A 25,530-nucleotide genomic window follows, 5' to 3' on the forward strand; every position below is an offset into this window, starting at 1 on the left:
GCCAAAGACTGCATTTCAGTTATTTGTGTCTGTAAGAAACATAGAGATCTATCAACTATGTATGTTTGAAGTGCCCTCAACTGTGTACAGAACAGAGTGTATGGATATTAACATGAGCCAGCAGTGTGCGCTTGCAGCCCAGAAAGCCAACCGTATCCTGGGCTGCCTCAAAAGGAGTGTGACCAGCAGGTCGAAGGAGGTGATCCTGCTCCTTTATTCTGCTCTTGTGAGACCTCATTTGGAGTATTGTGTGCAGTTCTGGTGTCCTCAACATAAAAAGGACATGGATCTGTTGGAACAAGTCCAGATAAGGGCCACGAGAATGATCAGGGGACTGGAGCACCTCCCATATGAGGATAGGCTGAGAAAGTTGGGGCTGTTCAGCCTGGAGAAGAGAAGGCTGCGTGGAGACCTCATAGCAGCCTTCCAGTATCTGAAGGGGGCCTACAGGGGTGCTGGGGATTGACTCTTCGTTAGGGACTGTAGTGGTAGGACAAGGGGTAATGGGTTAAAACTTAAATAGGGTAAGTTTAGATTGGATATAAGGAGGAAATTCTTTCCTGTTAGGGTGGTGAGGCACTGGAATAGGTTGCCCAAGGAGGTTGTGAATGCTCCATCCCTGGCAGTGTTCAAGGCCAGGTTGGACGAGGCCTTGGGTAACAGGGCTTAGGGCGAGGTGTCCCTGCACATGGCAGGAGGGTTGGCACTTGATGATCTTAAGGTCCTTTCCAACCCTAACTATTCTATGATTCTATGATTTGACTGAAGCAACCATATTCAAAGTAACTTCAGTAGTTTGACTTTATTCAGTAAGCTAATGATGAAAACTAAACAGCCCCCCCCAGCTGGTTAAAGTAATTTCAAAAATAAACTGAACAAGAAATAAAAGTGATCCCTGCTTATCTTTTATCTGAATAATGCCAGTTTCACAACAAATAATGCACGTGGGGCATGTCTTTAAAAATACTTGGACATGTTTGCAGCAAAACTCATTTCCAGAATTTAATACAGAAGTGTTACAAAGCCTTGTCACATGTATTTTTATAATGTAGGTTGTTGCCTGGAAGAGAGCTGAATGAGCTCACAGTCAAAATATCTGATGATCACGGTCAAAATATCTGCATACAGGAGCTGACAGTATTAATATGATACCGCTATATACTGTGGGTTTGGATTTCAGAACTAAATTGATATAATCCATAAACCCAACTAAATCTTTTACACCTAAACATTTCATTAGGTTAATGGCCCTAGAAACATAACAATGTAGCTCAAGGACAGTAGTTGAAAATAACTTGCATGCTGATCTGCTTTTAGATGCTCAGACGATACATCAGTCTTCCTTTGTTTTCTGCAGAAAGAGTCCATAATCTTTTGTTGGACAAATCTCTGTTCTCAGGAGTCTTACATATGAAATCCTGTGTATTTGGAGGTCTGAGAATATTTATTCTCGATCTTGGAATGTGTAAGGAAGAGCAGAACACTAAAGGGCTTTTATCTATTTTCCTTAATAGGATCAGTTTTGTGATTTCATATGGAGAAAAGCTAGTGCAAAGCAAAAGTCTTGAAACCAATTAATCAAAAGATTTAGAAGTTTCAAGAGCCATGTTCCCTTTAACTGAGAGTCCTGAAGGAACTTTGAAACGAAGTTTAATCTAGCTATTGTCAGTACCTTGTACAATTATATTCAAATTCTCTGTTCAATTGAGGTGCTAGAAGAAAGTAAGTTTACTTCAAAGGGAGGATACTAAGTAAATTGTGGTCTGCATGCCCCAGTTTTAGCTAAGTTGAAAATAAAATTAAACATTTAGTTGTAAGTTATATCTTGTTTAGTAGGCTGAAGAAAAACCAATTTTGGTAGGGAAAAGTAAACTCAAGGGTTAGGAGAACTGAATTTCAAAAGGCTCTTCAAAAGTTTGACTGAATTCATAGTCCTCAGCAGAAGCTGTTGAAACCTCAGTTGGTAAATTATACTTCCAAATGTTGCTGACCTTGTTTCCCTGCTGGCTGTTATGGGATAGGTAGTTTGTTCATCTGTGTATCGAATGAATTTTGCCTCTCTGATTGCCTTATTCTTATGGACCTGTGCCACATAGCATGTTCATCATTCTGTTAATCTGCTGTGATTCATGGCTTCATTGGTTGGGCAATGTCTATTCCTTACTTTTTCTTGTGTGTTCTCCAGAGCTTCCTTACTGCTCTGCAGCTGAGTCTTTACTGTGTTTTCCTTTACTTGTTATTCACTTACTATGTTAATGGTCCCAGCTTTAACTGTGTACTTTCTCCTTCAAAGTTGGCAATTACTGTATTCTTCTGTTTTGATCCTGTTCTGCCCCCACTTCACCAATACAGTTCACACTCTGTCAGCTCAAAACCGAAATGCCTGCTCTGTCTGTTAAGCACTGTGGATAGTAATTTATTTTCTTTTCCTTTTATCTTCCTTGTGCATAATAAAGCTGGTTCTGAGAGCTGTGGAAAAACATCAGATTTCTCCGAACTTCTTACCCAGCCTCCACTCAAGTTTACTTTGCATGGTCGTCCTGGTCTCTTAAGATGAATGACAAGCCCAGTTTGCTTTATTTTTTGTCCAATTAATAGATTCTTCTGCTTTCTTGCGCTAGTCTTTCATATAGTCTTAGGGTATTTCATAGGTCTTTTCACCACTTTTTTTATTTCCCTTTCCTCCTTTCTGTACTGCTTGTTAAGCCTTCCATTTCAGAAAGATAAAAGGTGATGACTCATTGAAATTTCTGACTACTTACTCAGATTAAATCCACATAGGTCTGCAGTTCAGGCTCTTTCACCGGCTTTCTTGTCAAAGTGTACATCTCATGTTTTCCTCTTCTGGTTAGTTCTTCCTGTCTCAATGCTTCTGGTAGCCCAGACTTCTTAGTTCGTAAACCATTTTACCTTCGTGTTATGGAGGGGGAAATAAGTTGGTAGCTGACACTTGGCTTTGCACTCTGTGTGCTCCCTTCATGTAGGTGATCTCAAGTCTTTAGTTAATGTTGTGGCAGTTAAAACGGCTTACTAATTTATTCAGCCTGTTGATTTCTGTCTTAAGACATGCAATGGAAAGCCTGCCCATTCAGACTTCAAAATAACAAGCACATTGTTTCCTTCTCAAGTATCTTAATCATTTGGCTGAGCGACCAAACGTTTATAGCTTGCAGGTGTAACTCGAAATTGTCTTTTTCCTTTACCACAGTGTACACCTCTGAGGTGTGTCATAGTACCCTTTCAGATAGGCAGAAATTGATTCTTAGTCTGTTAGACACTGAGGTCTTTTGTAACACTTTCTGGTACTTACTGGTAACTGGTACTTTTGTAACACTTTCTAGGCCTCAGAAATGCTTCCTCCTTATCTTTGTTGGCAGGTGTGTGTCTCGGGCATTTGGGTTTAATACTTCCAGGCAGACTGTAGCTTCCAGAATTAATATTTGTTGCATGCATGCACCATCCTAAAATTTTCCAGATTTGAAAACGAAAACTGGTAGTTTGAATTTGGAGTCGTTCAGGACAGCATTGTGTTTCTGAGCAGCAGTAACAGCATTGTCAAGGCAACTCTTCCTAAGTTCTCTTGCAAACACTTCCATGACTGGCATTGCTACCTATGCATAGAGCTGCAATGAATCTACTCATCCTCTCAGCCTCTCTAAGAATTTGCTATTCACAAGATACTTCCTAGAGTTTCCTGGTAACGCCTGGGGGAAAAATGTCATTCTGAGGAGGCTGCTGGTCATGAAATAATAGAATTCATGTCCTACCCTGTACTTCAGTATTGACCACTTTTCCTGTGTCTTTGGATTTCAATATTTTTGAGATACAGCTTTGTACTTATAAATGGGAAATTCCTTCATAAATACTAAGTACTTTTCAAAATAAAGTGTGTATGAGAGTTTGAAACTTTGTGGTTTTAAAACTCTCTAAACAGAGTGAGAGTTTATATGACTTCCAATGTAACAAGCTCTGGCACTGTATATTTGTGTAAGAGTCAATGTAATATTCAACACAAAATTAGAAATAAGCCTAACAGATACTGTACCGAAATTTATCATGGCTGGGATAGCATTTTTAATAAAGGAAAATTTCAGGGTACTTTTGTAAGAGAAGTAGGATTTTGAGCAGAGCACTGTAGTTAGAATTGGTACTAAATGTAGCATGTGTTGAAACGTCTGAACATGACGTACACTGCAGAGACTGGTATTAATGAAAATTCTGTCAGTCTTAATGAAACAGTGTATAATCTTGACAAGTTCTTATGCTTAATTTACAGAAGCATCTCTACGATCTGCTCCTGGATATAACATCCATTCTGTAAAATTCCGATACAGATTAGTTTTCTTCCAGTGCAGTGTTCAGACTGTCATCTTTTCTGAAAATATGGAAGAATTAGGTTCTGGAAATAACTGTAGCTATTACAGATAACTGAAAAGGGCCTGTGATAAAAGTGTATGACTAACAAAGTAATTTGAACCACACATTGTCTCATAAAATTGAAGGACATTCAGTAGAAGTATTAAACTTCAAATTTAAAATCGGGAGAGGCAGGGTTGTGGGGTGGGTTTTTTTTGTTTGTTTGTTTGTTTTACAAAATTTGTTTCAGCCAGTGATGTTGCTGGTATGTCTGCAAGACTGTCCTAGATGAAAACTAATAATTCACTCTGTGCCTGCCTATTTCCTGGACAAAAGGAACCAGTGAACAATCAAGTGAACTTGCTTGTAGGCAGGTGGTATATATTTGTTCATATGATTTACATACATATCTTGAGATTTAACATACAGTGTAACATGCCCTCAGAGACAGAATACTGGGGGGAAAAAGGTTGAAAGTTTGGTTGGTTGGTTGGTTTTGTTTTGGTTTTTTTTTTTTTTTTTGGGGTGATTTGGGTGAAGGCCTCTGTGCCCATCCTAGTTTCCTTCAGAAAGGAGTACTTTTAATGCCATAAACCTGTCTTTTTCCAAAAAAGGGCATTATTTGAAAGTAGAAAAGTTATTCTGTGATGTCAGCTTCCTGTGCCTTGGCCAGTAACTTTACTATCCTGTTTCTATTCCATCAAGCTGTGATGTGTACTTGTGTAGATTTTTATTTTTTTTTTTATGCATAGGGACTCGTAAATTAACTATATATTTATTTTACTGAGAAATGCTGATAAACTCATCTTTCCTCCTGCCCAGTATGATGAATTAGTTCCTGCATCCCTCACAACCAAATATGGAGGATTTTATATCAACACTGGTACGCTGCAGTTCCGCCAGGCATCTGACTCAGAGGATGAAGACTTTGCAGAAGACAAAAAGCATAGGCCACCTAAAGTGAGTGATCTTACTAATGCTTTTTATGCACTGCTTATGCTAGGGGGACACTGAGAAATATTTGATATGCACAGAATGGCTCAGATGAAGAGGTTGAAACCAGAATGATGCACAGCACTGTTTTATTGGATTTTCTGGTTTGTGGCTCAGGTACTAGCTTTCAGGAAATAACTGGGGATGTCCAGTCTTGTAAGAGTAACAATTAGGCAAGCTAAGAAGTGTCCATCCATCCTGAAGTGACAGATGATTCTGTAATTTTATTGAGATTTTGTTATGAGATGAGACATTTTCCAGTACTGCTTTTATGACTTTACACAACTCTTGCATGATTTGAAAGTTTTCCTGATATTCAAAATAACACTTAAAATATCTGTTAAAATAAACCTGGTGCATAAGAACAGCTATACTAAAAAGCACACATAAAGTTTTTCCCAAACAATGTGCTGCTCTGTGTACATTGGCAAACTTATGATCAATGTGAACATAATTGTTTGCATAGTACATTCACAAGTTCCATGCCATTCCAAGAGCTTCCTGCTTTCTGATTTCCTTTCCTGCTCTATAATTCTTTAACATAATCTTAAGGTTCTTACATTGGATCTGATTGGGATGGAGTTAACTTTTTTTTTTTCATAGCAGCCCTTACGGTGCTATGATTTGGATTTATGACTAAAATAGCATTGATGACAACAGACAAAACTCTGATGTGTTGAATAATGTTTGCATAATGTGAAGGCTTTCTTTTTCCCCACTGTGGAGCAGCAGGTAAGCTGGGGATCAGCAAGAACTTGGGAGGGGAGACAGCTGATCTGAACTTGCCAAAAAGATGTTCCATACTGTGTATCTTCATGCTCAGCAATGAAACTGTGGTAGCAGAAGAAGGTGGGGGGATTCAGTCTTCCAAGGCTATTTGGCCATTGCTTACGGGTGTCAGTCTGTGTGTGCCTTTCAGTGTTTTTCTTATTGAGAGCTCTCTGAATTCAGTAGCAGTTTAAACATCAGTAATTATTGAGACTTGTCAGCAACTGCACTGCTGCTAGAAATCCAGTGGTACTGTTTGCTTTTACACACACTGAGGTATTTTTCCTGGCTCTGAATTGGAAAGTGTAAGGAAAACTAAATGTTTCTTGCTGTAGAAGTCCTTTAGGGTGGAAGAGCCATTGTCCTTTGTTTGATCTCATTCTAGATAGCAAAGTTAAAAGACAGTGAAGATCGTGGAATGAAGAAGCGCAAGCGGAAAGATGAAGTGACAGAAAAGGAGAAGAAGCCTCGGAAAATGAAACCTCCTAAATCATTGGGGTAGGTTTCTTTCCTTAGATAACCCTTGAATTGTATGTGAGGTTTGGTTTTAAGATTGTGTGCCATAGCAAGATTATAACAACTGTTCAGAATATTTTTAAACTATAATTAATAGCAGGTAGATTTTGGGTTTGGAATTCCTGTGGGTTTTCTTCATAAATAATTCCTATAAGCTAATTATTTGTCCCCCTAAATTTTGAACAGCCAGTAACAAGGGCAAAAAACATTACGGAAAAGAGGTTTTAAGTTTGTGAATAGCATTATCCATCACTGTTCTACCCAAGGTCATATATAGCACTAAGAATTACATTTTCTAATGAAAAATAATTTCCTCAATATCCCTCGGTTTCTAATCTGGAAAACTACAAACGTAGCTTAATTCTACATATTTCTTAGCAACTTTATGTGCTTTCCTGGGATCTGAGGCTAGCATGGAAAGATTAAGGCTGTGTGTTTTCAATTGGCTTTTAGAAAATTGTTGCTGAGTGAAAGTTATTTTATTATGAATATCCAAGTTGGTATTGTAAATTTATTGCTAGTTGTTTTTTCTTTCTTTATCGAGGTGATTAATTGGCAAAAAGTGCTCTGCTTAAGTAGCATATAGATGTTGAGCCTGCATGTCCAAATTCATAGCAAAGAGAATTTTTTTAATGTGCCTGGTCTTAAAGCAACCTGTCACCATTCACAAGCCTCAAGAGGCAAATTTAAGTATTTTGGTAGGATAGATCAGCCATGAGTTTAACAACTGTTCCAACTTCTCCATAATTAAATTGAGAAGTCAAAAGTAAACAACCTTTACCTCAATGTGTACATAACCTAACAAAACAAATCAGTTGGAGAGTATGAAATCACATGACCAGCAAAGTTTTATGGTAGTTGATAGAATAGTCTGAAGATGGAAGCACAAAGCACTTGCTTTATTAACCCAATCATTTTTTGATTGTACTAAACTCCCAGGCTTTTGTAAAAGTTACTAAGGCCTCAAAAGTCACATGCATTCTAATGAAAGATTTCTTTCGTCTGCAGAGTAATGGCCTTAAATTCACACAAGTCTGAAAAGAAGAAAAAGAAACTGTATAAAGACTCTCTCTCTCTGGCTGCCATGATCCGTAAATTTCAAAAGGAGAAGGAAGCCATGAGGAAGAAGGAATCTAGTCCAAAACCGCCAGTGACTGTTGCAGCCTCTACCCCTAGTAAAATTCCTTCTTCCTCTCTCAGTGCAGGAAACGATATTTCTGACTTGAATCTTAGGGTCAATGATCCTGTCCTCTCCATTTTTGGTAGCACAAATGAACGTGAGCTCATGCAAGAAGCTGAAAGTGCCCTGGAGATGCTGGGAGACATTGACTTTGACAAGTTGCTTGATGGCACTTCTGATGGCAGCCCAGTATCTGAGCTGTCAGGAGAAAATGGAAATGTCACTCAGGCAACCTACACCTCTCAGGTCATGACACCCAAGCAGGTGCCTGCCCTCCCAGAAGGTCTGCCTATGCTACTTGAGAAGCGCATTGGAGACCTTCGAACAGTAAGTATGAATTCACTGGTAAAGGATTACATTCAAGAATCTCCATTTATACTCAAATGAAACAGGCACAGAGACAATGCAGATCAGTTGTTAAAGCAGTGCTTGTTTCATAGCGGAAACAAGATTTTCTAAAGCTTCTGTGTACAATAACTTTTATTGTTTGAGGTTTTTTTTCCATAATGGAAATATCAGTGTTACTTTAATTTGAATGTTGGTGAAATTGATGGATGCTTGCTTTCTTTGGAGGAAGAAATCTGGAATATGACAGCAGCTTACAAATGTATTGAACTTTTGGCTTTGTAACATAGCTGTTAACTTCAACAGCACAACAAACCTAACAAACAAACCCCACACCACAACCCCGAAAAGCCCCACCAAAACCCACCACCCAGCTACAAGAAGAACAAATTCCAAAATAACCACAAAACTGAGTATTTTCTTTTGGAAAGTTAGCATGCAGTTCAAACTTGTTTAAAATATTAATGAAAACTATTAAATCTACAAGTTAAAAATACCTCAATAGCTTATTGAAAGGGATCAGAGCTATTAAGGTATGACAGGCTCCTTGTTTCAGTTGTGGATAAGTTGAGAATAAATTTGTTGTTTGATTATCCAGATTTTGATATTAAAATTTTTCCTTATTCAGAACAAAGTGCAGCTTCTCCTTATTCAGAGCAAATTTTGAAAAAGCAGCTCAAGTTACTACCTTTTTAGGAAAATATAATTTGAACAGTAGCAGAGCTTGCTTTGCTACAGATAATGGTAAAACATGTTTCTCACCTGTATGTAAATGGCTTATAGTGTTCTTAGTAATTTTTAAATGTACCAAGCTAACTACAGCCAAGAGGTTAATACCAAAGTGAGAGAGGTTGTTTTGCCTATCCTTGAATACTCAGATTAATTTTGCTATGAAGTAATAATAAGCTTTTAGCAGAACCGCAAAAGAACTGTATTAGGCCAAAAGTCAGGAAGTGTTAGTGGCCTACCCCAAATTCATGCTGCTTCACAGTATAACAAGCTCCACACAGCTGGAAGAAAGCTTTAATTCAGTGGGTCTTGGAAAAACCTAACTTTTCCATCCTCTTCTTTTGATAATGTCTTCTGGAAGTTTGGTGCTGGCAGAACAAGTTTATCCATACGCTTGGGGAAAAACTAGACTGTTGACATAAAGACTCCAACTTTCTCACCTTCTGTAAATGGAAATCAACTGACACATAGTCTGTGGGGGGAAAACATCTTCTAAAAGGCAGGAAAAAAGAAATGGTTCTTGTCAAATACTTCACATGCTCACAGCTTTAGTGCTCTTGATTGCAAAGAAAGCTAAGAAGTTTATAGAGCTGTAAAAAAAAGCCTATGTTACAGGAATATGATGTTTGTAGATTAAGAACAATAATAAAAAAAACACACCAGTGACTAAATACAACAGAAATTTCCTGACCTCCTTTTGTAGATGAATGCATTCTAGTTCCCTACATGGGCAATTCTGAGCTACCATGACAGAAGACAATATTGTACACATGCAGGAAAATCAATAAAATGGCTTTTTCTCTATTGTGAAGGTAACTATCAAGATAATCTGTGGGGAAAATTAAAAACCAAAATCTGCAAAACCAACCAACAACAACAAACCCCAACAAAACTAAACCCAAGCACAGTTCAGTGACAGTGATGCAGTTTTTGAATCTGGAAATTCAGCCAGCAACACTGTCCAGTGTGATAGTATAATGCTGAAATTATTTCTGCATGGGACCAAAATGTCAAAACATATCTTGCCTTCCACTTCATATAAACCAGAAGATGATAATAATCCTTGCATTAGTTATGCTTAAAGATACTGGATTTAAGACTTTAAAACTTGTCTTTCTGATATCCTGTTACTTTCAAACACCTGTTACTAGCAAACACCTTTCTAATTTTTTTTTTTTTTAGCAGGACAAATGCTTCGATAATACCATCCCTTCAGCGCTGAATTTACAGTAGAAAATAGTGGGCAGAACACAGTCATTATAGGAATTTAAACTCTGCTATCAGTGGTTATGACTGAAGTGGTAAAGTGTTCAGACAATGGACTACCTTATGTTTTTTGACAGAGTATCAGACTTCTATTTTCCTGTGCAGTATAGAGTTTACAATTCCAGTAAATATTTTTCTTCTGAACTTAAATGTGTCAGTTTGCAAACAGCAAGAACAGGAAGTATTTCATAGTGACAAAGGAATTTTATCAAGCTAACACTTGAATTTATTTATAATGTTTACCTAATTTGCCACAAGTCATTGAAACTTTTTAAAAGGCATTATTGGAGATTTTTGATTATTTGAATTCAGCCTTGTAGCATATTGGCTGCCTCTAGTATTTGTCAGTCAGTATGATGATACCATACATGCTTACATTTCTGCATGCATATTCTTTCCTAGCTTGCTGTCTGGTCCCAGCACCAAAATAGAAGATGACAATAAGCCTGTAAAAGCAGGGCTTTTTTAATCTTGATTTCTATAAATCTGCAGAGGGAATGGGCACTAGAGAGAAGACCTTACTGATTTTTGTAGAATGGTGCAGGGAACTGGATTTCTCTGATAAAGTGTTACTGTTTGTGAAAAGAAGAATCTAGGTGATAGGAATAAAGATACAGTAATTCCCATGTAGAATCCTTTTGAGATCAGGAAAGCCTTCTGATAAAAGGAAGTATGTATAGGAATAAGACTGAGATATTTTTCTTACCCCCAGACAGACTTTGGAAGAGACCAAAAATATTAGAGGTATATTCTAAAGATGGTGAGAATGCTGCACAGCACCAGAAAAGAGGGACGAGGTATTCCTCTAGCATACAAAACCCTTTTGTAGAAACACCAGTGAAGGATTAAGGCCTATCTAAGAAGAGTGGAAAGTTGTAACTGGGTGAGGCAGGTAATAGAGGTAGGAAAGGAACGTTTCACAGACTGAAAAATGTGTTGATGCTGTTGCCTGCTTGACTTGTCCTCTTTCTAAAGCAAACAGTGGTAGTGGAATGTAGCTGGTTGTGAGGTAATAAAACATGTCTACCAATTTCTTTCTTCGTAGCTATTGAGAAGATGAATGTGTTAACATCAGTGATCCACGCAGATTATAAATGTAATGATTATTTGCCCTAGAGCAGGATGGTTTTATTTGAGTATAGTAACAACAACCGTCACCTTTTTTCTAAACAGTTCAGTATAGTTTGGTTTTGATTTTGTTCTTTTTTCTAAAGTAATGCTGTTTTCTGGGAAATAAGAATATAATACAGCTGTAAAAGTAAAGATACAAAGGTTGTTGGGATTAAATACTCTATGAACTTTTGGATATTCTTTATTGTTGTGTTACCAGGCCGCCAAGATGTTTGATGAAGAAGGCAGGAAGAAGTTTTTCACGCAAGACATGAATAATATTCTGCTGGAGTAAGTGCTTATCTGTACAACCTTCCCTTTTTGGAAAGGGGGTGAAAGGAAAAGTACAGAAGAGGAAATATTATTGAGGTTGTTCCAACAAAGCCCTTAAAAGTCAATGAAGGTAGATCAGTCTAAGCTAGTTACTAGCTAAAGAGATTTATATATGAATATGATTCCTGTCATGACTGTCTGTCTTTATCCAATGTAAAGTGTTTTGTAGTGCCCTGTGTCCTTCACGTGTAAAATTCAACAAAACTGCCATTATTTCTTCCTGTCCCCCACTTTCATAACTCAAAACACCTTCAGCTTTCATGAAGGAAAATTCCAGCTCTTTTTACTCTAATGCTTCAATTAAGTATTTAATAGAGAAAGTTCTATGTTCGTATTCTAAGAAACAAAAAATAATCTCTAGGAGATTGTAGTAGTCAAAATTGTATCAAGATTGATGTGCAGTGGTGGTAATAAATGAAATCTGAATAATGTTCAACGTATGCATTTGAATAGTTTCTTGCCATTGATGAAGACATCCTCTTTTTGTAAAAAAAATTCATCTGAAAATGTTCCAAGCTGATATTTTTGGTGTGCATAGCTAAGAATTATTATGCATAAAAAGCTTCATTAGGTTTTTTTTTTTAGCTGTCATTTTCATCTTGGGGTGCCTCAGTGGTTGACTGTCTCTTGTTTGTTTGTCAGTATTGAGCTACAGTTACAGGAGATAAATCCTGCCGTCCGCAATGGAGTGTACTCTCACCTTGAGGCTTTTGTGCCATGCAATAAGGACACACTGATAAAGCGTCTGAAGAAGTTACACCTCAATGTCCAGGTAAGGATAGGGAGATTAGCTCCAGCATGGATCAGTTATGTAATGGTGATGAGAACAGAACACAGGGGAGTAGCGCAGCAGCCACACAGTCTCCAGTAAAGCAAAAGATATTGGATCAGTTGCTAGATAAGCTTAAAAGTGCTTTTTTTTTTTTTCCTTTTTTTTTTTGTTTGTGTGTATGTGTATTTACTATTGTCACTACTTTAGGTACAAATGCTCTTAAGTATTTCAGACCCTTTATTTCAGAATGAAGTGCTTTCATCTTGAAAGCTAGGTACAAGGTACATATCAAAGTAACAGAACTAGAAAGCCACAATAATTATGGTTATGATAGGCTAAAATAAAAATACCCATAACTATTACATGCACTTTTGTGTCAAGAAAAAAGAAAGGATAATAGATGACCCAGCCTGTGCTGTTTGTGCAAAACAGCCTTTGTGGCTAGGTCTTACAAATACTTTGTGTGTCATTTACAGTTACTTTTCTCTTAGCGTATGTTTTCCTATTGAATAAAAAAGTTATCTGTGATCTGAAGTATCCTGACCTGATTCTTTAGATGAAATCTAGGACTAAATCTTGCAGATGATCTGAGGATCATGAATGCAGAGTCTCAAACTTGCTAAGAAGACAAACAGATTCATGTGCTATTTTTAAACAGTAAGTCATAATAGCACATAGTTTTCTAGTTCTTCTCAGTACACAGATATGATTAACACTGTGAAGTCAGGAGATGTAGGAAGAGAATTTAAAACATGTAGGGAAGTATATATTATATTATTTAAATGGTGGAAGTTCTTAATTTGAAGGTAATTCTAAATACATATTCTTTACCTTTGAAGTACATGAATTACATGTAATAATTAATATTCAGATAATCTGATACATATATATTGTTCATTAGCTAGGATGTTTTTATACCACAGCATGTTTTGGAAAACTTGGATTAATTTTGTGCTTATTTGCAAGTGTCATCTTGCTCTTCCCCTCAGGTTTTCTTCCTTAGTTTGGTTTTAATAACTGTCTAATGAGATCATGCCATAATGTTTTGGGATATTCATGATAATTTTCCTCGTGGCTAACTTTCATTGTTTCTAGTCTTAAGACTTAAAAAAAAAAAAAATTGTACAAAAAAGTTCAAGTATATGCATTTCTGTAATGCTGTTGCACCTAACAGGTTTCAAGCGCCATGTAGGAAATGGCTGTTGCGGTCAGTAGTTAGTGCTGGGAATATTGCCTTAGGAGTGAGTAGGAAGTAATTTTTGTGAAACTATCTGAAATACTTCTTACATTGCATCTAATAAGACTGATTTGGTGTTTCTCTTTTTACAGGATGACCGCTTGAGAGAACCACTGCAAAAGCTGAAACTGGCTGTCAGTAACGTCATGCCTGAACAGTTATGCAAGTATCAAGAGGACTGCCAGGCCCGCAATCAAGCCAAGAATGCCAAGTAGGTATTCTTGGAGTCTGTGCATGCCCATTCCAGAGTCCAGCTGAAAGTCTGTCTCCACATTGTTCATTCCCTGAGCTCAGCAGAGTACTTGGCTTTAGTTTACAGGTGTCTGTAAATTTTGAACTGTACAAAAGTACTTAGTTTTGGGTAGGTGATGTTATCACACCTGGCTCTAGAAAGAAATTCCATTAACTGAGATCTTAAGAGAAAGAAACTGTAAACTGAGAAGTATGCTGGAAATGCTGAAAATGCCAGATTAATGGAGGAGGATGGTGTGTTCAGGGTCTTATGTATTTTGCCTTGTTCTTTGTAATAGTTTCACTCGTAGTTAACTAATTTTAGACTTGGAGAAGCGTTAATAAACTGATAAGCTTCCTGCCATTTCTCAGTAGAGGCATCGTATGAAGTTTATAGCTAGTAGCCTTGATAGGATCTATAAAGAGTGTCCTTTTCACTTGTCTCTGAGGACCATGAAGCGGTGGGGAGATGAACTTTCAGGAAGGGGTGTAATGAGAATCTGATGACAAGTTTCTTTTTTTTTTTTGTTTTTGTTTGTTTTGTGTGTTTTTGTTTGTTTGTTTTTGTTTTTTTTCCCCTAGCACCTAAACCCACACTCCTTACTCAAGGAAACATTTTGTCTCTGCTGTATACCTATAAAGAAAATAATTGTTCTATTTGCAGGTTACAAGCGGAAGATGAACGAGAGAAAAATGGATCAGAGGAAGATGATGATGAGAAACCTGGAAAGAGGGTTGTGGGACCCAGAAAGAAGTTTCATTGGGATGACACAGTGAGGTGAGACAAAACCACCTTTTCCACTGAGAATTATCACTGACTTCTTAAGGGGATCTCTAAGGGAATGTTACACAATGCTTTTCAGAAATACACCTTTGAGAAATTTTTTGAGAGTGCTGGGGCTAAGCAGGCAAGCTAGAATGTTGTGCTTCTTTAACATGAGGGGCTATACCATCCTATGTCCAAGCTTTTTTTGCTGCTTTTTTATCTGTGTTACCCAAATACATTAATATTTTCCTGGTCCAAGGACTTTAAGCTTCTTTAAGCAAAGAACGCATGTAAGCAGAGTTACACCTGCTTCCCACCATTCTAGGAATAGGTCACAAAACGCTGTCAACCAGTGAGCAGTAAAGATTTCTGCCACAGTAGGGTAGACTTTCAAAACTGGTGATGCTGTTTTGGCAAGCCTCCCAGTCTTTGGGCAAGCCAGCACCCACAATGCATGAATCTTAACCTCTCCCACCCCCTCTGAAAACAAATTCTATGTTATCTCTCAAGGGCAACACAGATTCTTATCTGCAATTATGAAGTCTCACTTTTCTTTTTCGTCGAATAGATTTTTTAACTAAAAACTGAGATTACTGTTATTTAAATAATCTAGGTAGGTTTCTAAGCAAGCAAATCCTTCTAAGTCAGACATTTCCCATGCAAGATATAAGCTAATTTTAATACAAATGTATGTATTATTTAAAAGGGCTGATGGACTTCTCACAGTGAGTCTTTTTTAGTATGTTAAGATGACAGGGAAGCAAGCTTCACAGAATATATAAAACTAGTATAGCTTAGACTGACCTGGAGGGAGCCATACTTAATGAGAGATATTTAAATCTGCTCTTCATTGAAGAGGCTCTGAAAGGCCAGTGTTACTTAACTATGTGCACTATTTTTATTTTTGAGGACAGTAAAAGACAACATCCCTGTCAGGAAGAATCTTTGTTGAAATATTGAGTGCAAAATGGATTTCACTTGCTTTGAGACATTCTCCATCTTAAATGAAGTAGAGGCCACTGTGAGCAACATGAGATCTTTCAGCTATGAGGAAGCTAGAGAAAAAAGAAAGTAAAACCAAGTACGACATTGTAGTAAGGATGGCAAAAAGTGAGCTATACAGTCTGCTGGAAATGGAAGAAAAGTGGTAGTGACAAATCATACCAGTTGTAGTAGCAAGCTTCCAAAAATTCCAGTTGGAGCTGAGCTCTTCCTTGCAGATGGTGATGGACAACAGCTGTATAATGGTATCAGTCCTTCCATTTCTCAGCCTTTTTCTGCTGAGCTTTTGAAAGTATTGTTTCTTTCAGTACACTTATTGTGTCTTTTTCCAGGTCTCTGTTGTGTAATCTTGTCAAGATCAAGCTGGGATGCTATGAGCTAGAGCCAAATAGAAGTCAGTCTGCTGAAGATTACCTCAAAACCTTTATGGAAACAGAAGTGAAGCCACTTTGGCCTAAAGGCTGGATGCAAGCAAGGTAAGGTACCTGCTTTGTATATCTGTTAATTTCTTGGATCTTCTTTTGTCACACATTTGCCTGAAATACATACTGTTAATTTTGGTTAAAACTTCAAAATATGTCAGTGGAACTGAAATAATCTAGAAGATAGAAAAATTAACTTCTAAAGAACATTCAGGTTTGTGTGCAACCCTGAGAGCTAAAAGCCCAGTGTTTTCTTTGGAGAACTATCTGCTGTTGTCATCTGCTGGAGACTGAATTTTGTGACAGTTCCTAACACAGTGTGTGATGCTTCATTTGAGAGAGGTATGAGGAGATGGGGTAACTGCTGGGAAAGCTCTTCCTGTGGTATGGAAAGTGATAGTGGTATAGAAAGCAGCCATGCCTATATAACTTGTAGGCAGTCTGATAATGCAGTGTGACGTAGACTATAATATTATAAACTGGAATTTCAACACCAGAGTTCACAAAACACTAAGGTTTGTGCTCTTTATTTCCTGTATGCAACCGGGATGCTCTGTGATGCTGCGGTTAAAAATGCACCAGTTTCTTGATGAAGACATACTTGCGTCCTACTGACTTAGGTGGAAACAACCACACAAAGGAGGGAAAATGAGAGCAATAGTAATCATTGTAAAATTCAAATTTGACAGTTTTCAAACACCTTGAAGTGGAAGAAGAGAAGCAAATATAGGTGTTCTTTCCTTCTGTACATCTGCTGCAAAAGACAATTTCCCATCAAATCTTGACTGTAGAAGCTTAATGATAAATGCTCCATTCCTGGCAGTTTTCAAGGCCAGGTTGGATGGAGTCTTGGGTGACGTGGTCTAGTGTGAGGTGTCCCTGCCCATGGGAGAGGTCCTTTCCAACCCTAACTATTCTATGATACATTAATACTAATCAGTGTGATTGCCTTGATTGTAGATTAGTCAAATCTGTATCCAGCTGTAAAGATAACTGTACTGATTGTTTCCTAGAATAGTCAGTGTAGAAAATGAGGTTGTAACAAGCTGTTTGTGAAACAGTAATGAAAGGAACAAATGAACCTTTACACTTCTTGGCATACAGCTGACTTATTTCTGTTCAAGGATCTAGCTTTGTATCATAAGTATGCTGATGAGTGAGAGGTTATCTCATATGAAGATTTTATTGAAGTAAACAAGATGAGGAATCCCAATTTAGCTTAAAAACACTAAACAGAGATCACTGGTAGTGGCAGAACAGTCAAGTGATAGTGTGAGGTCATCCAAGAATACATACAAGCGAAGCATGTTAAAACTTTGCATTTGAAAGCCATGTAACATATGGTTCTTTCCCTTCCATATGGTAAGCATGCTAAAGACTTTCTATAAGCTTTTAAACTACCCATAAAAGGTATTTCAACACAAAAGGACAAAAATCCAGCAAACCAAAACCCCCCCAAATGACTTCTCCTCCTGAACAAGACAAAAAACCCCAAGCATACAAAAAAGCCTTTACCCACTAACAAACCAAATAAACACCAGGAGCTGCCTCAGCATAACTTTCTGTGGACCAGCAAGACTTCTTTTACCAGCTAGGCAGTTTTGGTGCCATAGAAGTTGTTCTGTATTTGTAGGGAGGCACTTCACTGGGTTCTCTTTAGGAAGTGATGTACTCTAATTTGTAGAGAAACAGTTACACATGGAAAGAGAAAAAGCAAGAATTTCAGGGAGTCTGGTAGTGGTAGTTCCTAATACAGTACATTTTATTCATATGCTGTCTGGATGCTCAGTGTTGTTGAGAAGTTAGAGTAAGGATTATCATGCTGAAGGATTTACCTTTATACATGGTCTCAAGTGAGAAGGAGCTATGTAAGCTGGAAAAATGAAGGCTTTTAATGTTAAAAATGGTCTGCTGACTGCATTTCACAAGAAAAACTTAGTAATTGGAGTAGGTCTGTGGTACCAGAACTTTGTGGGTTCAACCTAGAGGAAAATTTTTTGCTCTGTCAAAATTAACTGCATTTACTGTTCGTCACAGGTCAGTATAGAAGCATGAGAATATGTATCAACCTTAATTTAAAACTGCACCTTGTTCATTTGTCCATGGGTATCACAGCTACCTTTGTCTTATGAATTTTCAATATATATAACTTCCATACTCTGCCCCAGGAGATTATTTTATTAATATCCATGGATTTAGAAAAACATTTTTGTCTTAAAGGATCCCCAAGCCTTTCAAATAAAGTAACGCATTTTTTTATGTAACTGGGTTGCTTATTAATTTCATGTGTGTCAGAAAAACGCCTGCATATGCGTATGTTCAAAAATGAAGTGTAAGGAACAGGAAGTATTTCCTTTAATTCCAAGAGTTTAATAATCATTGGAGGTCATCATGCATGTAGGCTTGGAGCACATTTATTTTGTGCAGGTCAAGCAGCATGCTTGACTTGAAATCTTGATCAGAGAGAAACAATCTCCTACTGATCTCTCATCAACTTTTAAATATGAATATATTTATGCAATGGTTGGGTTATCTTCTAAGTGTGTTCTTGCTTTGGAGCATACACTGCACTGTCCTTTCTTTGTGCTATCTCTTTAACTTCTGTTCCTGTAGTAGTACACTTTTGTCTTGAACCTGTAAGGATGATACTACAAGTTACTGGGGCCTGGATTCATTTGGATTTTCATTCCCAAATTAAAAAGTTTAAGGAACAGACAAAGCACCAGGAAGGAGGTGTGAGAGAAAAATTCTGGAGAAATTTCTGGGTAGGACAGAAAGTGGCACATGGAACTCGTAGCAAAAGGAACATCTCATTACATTATGTTCTTCATGGGCATTCATTAGTTCCTGATGGGGAGCAACGTAATACAGATTTGGAGGTTATTATCATAAAGAAACTGGGACAAAGTGGAATCTGAGAATTAAGGCACGGAAATGTAGCAAGAGGATGTCAATGTTTTCTTGCCAGATTATGAGATTTTGGATACATGGATTTTTTTCTGTTAACTATTGCAGCTCTAAGGATGTGTTATTGGTGAAAAGCTCTTGTTTAGACAGATGTTTATGATAAGATCACTGTTACTGTGATAGTGGTGTAGGAAAATCTTGTCTGTTCTTGTTTGCCTACCTTGGAAACAGGGAAGAGGGCCAAGTTTTCATTAGTTGTCTACGTATAGCTGCGTTTGGGTAGTAAGCTGCAGGATAGGTACAGATCGAGAATCATTTTCACTTCTCACTTGTCATGGGTTGATAACAAGGAAATAAAAGCATGTAAACTGTTGAGATTTGTCATACCAACTCTTGCCATTCATTGGCTCTGTAGTAAAATGTATGTTTAAGTCCAGTGTAGCTGAAGTCACAGAAATGGTACTTAATGGCCTGGGTAAAATACTGAAGAAAATCAAAAGCTGGCATGGCTACTGCATTATGACTTTTTTCCCCTCTGTTTTGAAAAACAAAGATAAAAAAACAGAAACAAAAATAACACCAAAGCACAGCAGACTAACCTCAAAACTCAAACTGTGATCAGTGTGTGACTACATAGTGTGAAGAGTTTACGATAATCCTTAATTTAATATTCAAAATGTCTCCTTGGTATTTGAGGAGAGTTCAAAATTCTATTACATTGACTTATGCTTGGCCATTCACTGAGGTATTTTGAATGTAAACTTGAATTTAGGGGTTTGGTGGTTTTTTTTGTTTGTTTTGTTGTTATTGTTTTTCATTGTTGTTTGTTTTTTTGTTTGTTCGGGGGTTTTTTGGCATTCTTCTATTTATGGGTACCTGGAGCTACATCATGTGAGCAGTACAGACAAGCTACCTACTAGCTGCTTTGGGGACAGATGGTCAAAATGTTCTGAAAATTCAAGGATATTTGCATATTTGGTGGTTATATGCTGATTGTCCCTGTAAAATCACCTCATGTTTCTTTACTTGTCACTCTTTTAGGATGCTTTTTAAAGAAAGCCGAAGTGTTCACAATCACCTCACTTCTGCTCCGTGAGTATAACATTTATAACTATTATCTTCAGGTTCTTCATAGTATCTTTATCCATCTTCTTGCTACTTTGTTTTTCCTTCTTTTTTTTTTTTTGGTCAGAGGAGAAAAGGGAGAGATTTTGGGATTTGTTTGAAGAAACTTACGATGCTAATAATAAGTAATGTTCTTGTGGCATGATATTTTAATTCATTTATGAAGTGGCTAGATAAATCAAGAGGCTATTCATTCTTGGATTAATGCCTTTAACTCAGAGTATTTCAAAGTGCTGTATGCTGTCTGAATTTTGCTGTACAGCATATTAAATTGAACTTAGAGGCTGCAGTACTTCCTGCTCTTTTCTTCATAAATATAACAACATAAGTCTGTGTATCTTAGTGGAATTTTACCTTGATTTTCAATGACACTATGTCCCTCTGGGGACCTGTTCGCATTCAGCCAGAATTCAGATAAACAGTTATGACTTTGAATAGCACACAAATTGCAGTCTCTGTGATAAATGATTGATACAAGATATTTTTATACATAACAAAACTGAGTCATGGTCCACCTACAGTGAGGTTGTCTTTTAACCAGGCATATTCCTAGTTGTGTGGGAAAGGAGAGAAAATTACCTATAAAATGTAAATGCTTTTGAAGAAATAGAAATAAAATGTGTGAAATGCCTAACTTAAAAATTGAAGCTGATGACTAATAATCCTTAATGCTGTCCTTGACTGCATAACTGCAGTTGGTGCTATGGTGTTCACTTACACTGCAAAAGACCCTGGAAGCTTGTTAAATGGCTTCTTGCAACAAACAGAAGTTAGATACAACAGTGAAACAGTTTTTAAGCAACAGAACCCTTCTTTTCTTCGGGAGGAAGCACCTGATTTTATGTGGTTTGAAATATAAATGAGAACACAAAGTATACTCCTTAGTGACAAAGCCATCAATGTAAAGTGAAATTACTTGATTTTTTTTTTTAGTTTCTCTGAATTGGACAAGTAAAAAATGGCTCTCTTGATACATATCGGATTATATCAGAAATTCCATGAATTTTGCATCTAAATTACTAGAGATACCTGACCCAAAAATGGATTAAAGGTGTGCTTGTTCTCTTCCCCTCTGTATTTAACCCATTTTCTGGATGTTTTATTGTTAAAGCTGGATTACAGTAGTTGTCTGTCATATTGGGATGGGGTAACAGTTAAAACTGAAGTGACTTGCCTTTCTGTTGTCTTCTGATGCACATGTGTATCCTCTGTTTTAGGGCAAAGAAGAAGGTGATTCTGGCCCCTAAACCCAAAGTGAAGGTAAATGCCTGTTTAGATATCTGAATTTTATATGATCACTTGATACAAGCTATTTCCTGCCTCTGATCCAGAAAAATTCTGGCAGAAGGATTCTGTCAGGAAATGCTGTAAGAGCTTATTGACTTGGTGCTTTAGTACTTCAGAAAAAGTAGTTCAAGACTTCTGTATGGCTTTGTAACTTTAGGCTATATTAGTTCTTTGAAAATGACTATTATGAGGTACTAGTTCCATTAAAATTGCACATATTTTTAGTGTGTTTTGGTTCTTTGTCAGCTCTATTAAGTTTGGTAAGACTGGAAAAATACGTGGTTGGGAGAATAGCGCAAGTTGATAGAGGTTCTTGTTAGACATGACTAGGTGTTGTCTTAGTTCAGTAGCAATTTTAGCCAGCAGTCAGGTTAGCTACCCTGTTCTTCATAGATTATTCTTAAATGTGTGGGGCACTCTTAGTTACATGGAGCAATGTGCTTTAAACACAAATAGGTTTTAAAACACAAATACTGAATTAGCATGGAGGACTAAAAGACCTAGATATCATAGGTAATACAAAAGTTTCAATAATAGACCTTCTTCAGTTCATCTGAATATACAGAATAACAGAATCTCACTAAAGAAGACTTCAGATCTACTCCAGAAAGGCTATGCAAACCTATGTAATCTCTTTATTCTCAGGACTCCAGTCCAAAGAAAGAACAGAAAACCTGTATGTCTTCAGTCAATTCAAGTTGCGCTGCTGTACTGAGTTCCAGCACGTCTGTCTGCACCCCAGCCAGCTCTAGCTGCACACCAGCACCAGAGACCATCTGTTTGGATGACTCACTGGATGAAGACCTCTCGTTCCACCCACCTTCACTGGACTCTATTTCTGATGCTCTGGCAGTTATCAATAATGGTGCCAAGGGATCACCTCTTGGATCCACCATAGACACACCAACACCCAGACCTCGTCCTGGACTGAGGGAAGAGAAACTAGCAAGCATTATGAGCAAGTTGCCCCTGGCAACTTCGAAGAAAGTAGAGCCCACTCAGACACCCCACTCATCAAGTCTTATTGCTGGTCACACAGGGCCAGTACCAAAGAAACCCCAGGACCTAATTCACACTGGTATCTCTTCAGGCCTTATTGCTGGATCTTCAATTCAAAATCCTAAAGTTTCCTTAGAGCCTTTGCCAGCCAAACTACTTCAGCAAGGACTACAGAGGTCAAGCCAGATCCAAGCCGCTTCTTCCTCTTCACAGACTCATGTTTCTTCCTCTAAGACGCAAGCAGCTATTTCCACCTCTCAGAGAACCAAGGATGCTAGTATCTTGGTATCATCTTCTGAGGCCCAAGGTGGTTCTTCCTCAACATCACAAGTGACAAAGGTGCACCAGCATTCAGCTGTACAGCAGAAATATGTATCTCCTTTGCAAGCAACTATTAGTAAATCACAGACCAATCCAGTGGTGAAATTGAGTAGTAATCCCAAACTGTCTTGTTCATCACCAGTCATCAAGGCTCAAGATAAGTCTGTAGTATATCGCCTGCCTTTGTCTAATCCCTCATCTGGAAGTGGCTCTCAAGTGTCTCACCCACTGGTTTCTCGGACAACATCCAGCACCTCTACCTCTAGTAACTATTTAGCCAAGGCTATGGTGTCACAGGTTTCTTCCCAGGGTTTCAAGCCTCCCTTCTCCATGGCTGCCTCCCCTAAACCTGCTGCCTCTCCCAAGCCCACTGCATCTAAACCCTCTGTCACACCCAAGCCCAATGCATCACCTAAGTTTTCATCCAAGTCCACCTCATCCCCCAGGCCTGCAACAACACCCAGTTCTTCCAGTTCAAGTGCACTAGTTTCCCAGAGTAGTCACTCCAGCAACAACCCCCTTCATAAACAGTCCAGTGGTGTAAATATCAGCAGGCAGTCTCCCACAGTGAATTTGCTGCCCTCTAATCGCACCTCAGGCCTTCAGCCTGCAAAGAACCCTCAGGCTTCTTCAAAATTGCCCAACTCTTCTTCTGGAACTGTTGGTAAAAATAATCTGGGTGGAGTTGGAATGAATGTACCTGCCAGCAGAGGCAGTAACCTTAACTCAAGTGGAGCTAGTAGGACTAGTCTGTCTGGGGGAGCAGGAAGTGGAACACAGGGTGCTACTAAACAATTGTCAACTCCACACAGACCATCTTCTGCCTCAGGGTCTCCAGTTGTAGCAGCCAGTGTGCAGGTACGCATCTAACAAGTTTACATTTAAACCTTGCATTAATATTTATCACATTTATTTTGTAAACATTCTTTCTTACAGTATCTTGATTTGCAAATGTGTCATAAATTCAGTGTGTATACTTTACTAAGCATAAATGCTAATACTGATGAAACTGATTCTCACTAGTGAATAGGTATTTCCAGCTAATGTGAAATTCAGAGATAGCATGGAATGAATCCTCACTGTAAAATGTTGGTTGGTCTGTTCTGCAAAACAGAGTACACTTTTGTTTGTGTTAAGGACACTAGAAAAGGTAAGCCTTCTGTGGCCATATTTCCAGGGGATGTGGTATTTTCTTGCATTACTGGGTTTGTATATTCTTGCATATTTGCCTATTTGTAATGGTGCTGGTCACATGAAAAGGTGTATTGGTACATTTGTTGCCAAGCTTCATGAATAATTTGCAAAACTACAGTTCAGTTGCTTGTGGTTTGAGTATAAAGCAAGCCTAAAGTTAACACATGCTGGATTTTTATTTAGTATTTGTGATTAAACATGTATTTTATATCTTAGGGTCTAGTCAAACTGCACGAGACATCTCTAATATATAAATATCCTAGAAATTGTTTGAGAGCTATGTAGAACTTTAGAGATAAAACAGTCCTACAAAACAAATACTTTGAAAATACTGTTGTCCTAAACCCCATGCAAACCTATGGTTTACTCAGAAGACAACTTGCTTTCCCAAGTTGTGTGGTGTTCTTACTGGGAACTATTTAATTACTCAGCTGATTTGAGGTTTTGCTCTCTCTTCATTGCTTTCTTTATTCTGAGGTCTTCACTACTTAAGTAAACTTAGGCCATATCACTGTAAATCAGGGTCTTGGTGTACAGCAAATGGAAAGCTTTGTATTTTTCTGAACAGTGGACATAGCTGTTGTATGGAAGTGACGTATGCTCAGCTTTTAGCAATTGTTTGTAATTTTTTAGCTTATTAGCAAATTTTTCTTAATGCAGCTGAATGACAGGAGGAAGTTTTTTTTTTTAATAGGACGTTTTTATGGTCTTTCATCCTACTGTACCGTAAGTCTGTTACAGTAAACAAGAAATGTCTGGCAGGCTCTGACAGAGCCTTCTCATTATTTGGGTACTTTGAATGAAAAAAAAACCCCAACTAACCCACATGCAGTGCAAGGGGCACTCTGGTACCATTTAGAGTCTAGAGAAAAGGTGAGCCAGATACAGTCCAGTTTGGGTATTCTGGAAGGTGCCTAGTGGAGACAAAAAAGCCAACAGTGAATGGACTGGGAATGGAGCTGTTTCTTCCTGGTGCAGTCAATAGGATCCAGTGGATACTGTTGCTGTGATGTAGAAGAAAATGTGAAATGGGTGTGGTAGCGCTTAAAGATGAAGGATGAGGGAAATCAATAGTATTGTGTTGGATGATAAGATGAATTTTGGCAAACCTTTCTGTAGTTAAAAGCAAGTGATTTTTTTTTCTTTTTTATTTTTTTACTTATGATCTGGGAAATTAAATGTATTTTGGCAGACACTGATGTTGAAGAACACTTGGGGGGTGTGTGGTGGATAATCCAGTAACATGAGTGCATACTGTAATACAGCAAAAAAAGATGTGTTGGTATATAGAAGGGGGAAATCAGCTAGAGGTACTGAGCAGCACATAATATAACTAACATTATTATTGTGACTTTCTATGTGGGTGGTTTTGACACTTCAGAAGTTACTTTGGTAATCTCAGAATGGTTCAGAAGAATGGTGCAAGGCAGATAAACCATGGAATAGGGTTGTTGCTGTAGTGCAGACTGAAGCGCAGTCAGTGGAGTATGTTCAAGAGAAGATTAGAATCAAATTACCTCCCAGTCCAAGTACAATGAAGGGGAAGAGGTTGGTGATAAGAAGGCTTTATATTTATTTAGCCTTAAAGATCCAGTGGCTGCTGAACTTGATTCCAGAGTAGTTGTTAGGTACAGTGTACTAAGATACAAAGCACTGCAAACTGCAATGGAC

At 37.9% G+C, this 25,530-nt stretch overlaps 1 protein-coding gene across 3 annotated transcripts in view; it reads left to right on the plus strand.

Annotated features, from left to right (window-relative positions):
• Window positions 1–25,530, plus strand: part of UBN2 (ubinuclein 2) — a 50,426-nt gene that overhangs the window by 18,706 nt on the left and 6,190 nt on the right. For 2 of the 3 annotated variants that reach the window (XM_061362523.1, XM_061362513.1), the window contains exons 4-14: window positions 5,179–5,316; window positions 6,503–6,615; window positions 7,642–8,140; window positions 11,484–11,554; window positions 12,239–12,368; window positions 13,698–13,816; window positions 14,501–14,614; window positions 15,937–16,080; window positions 19,975–20,025; window positions 21,276–21,318; window positions 21,991–23,523. In XM_061362523.1, the coding sequence (XP_061218507.1) occupies window positions 5,179–5,316; window positions 6,503–6,615; window positions 7,642–8,140; window positions 11,484–11,554; window positions 12,239–12,368; window positions 13,698–13,816; window positions 14,501–14,614; window positions 15,937–16,080; window positions 19,975–20,025; window positions 21,276–21,318; window positions 21,991–23,523 (2,955 nt within the window). The remainder of the gene's footprint in view (window positions 1–5,178; window positions 5,317–6,502; window positions 6,616–7,641; window positions 8,141–11,483; window positions 11,555–12,238; window positions 12,369–13,697; window positions 13,817–14,500; window positions 14,615–15,936; window positions 16,081–19,974; window positions 20,026–21,275; window positions 21,319–21,990; window positions 23,524–25,530) is intronic. The other variant, XM_061362533.1, reaches the window with a different exon arrangement.

The sequence above is a fragment of the Neopsephotus bourkii genome, unplaced genomic scaffold, assembly GCF_033783945.1.
Source record: "Neopsephotus bourkii isolate Nb327-2 ecotype Australia unplaced genomic scaffold, CSIRO-AGI_Nbou_v1 NB_107, whole genome shotgun sequence".
NCBI lineage: Eukaryota > Metazoa > Chordata > Aves > Psittaciformes > Psittacidae > Neopsephotus > Neopsephotus bourkii.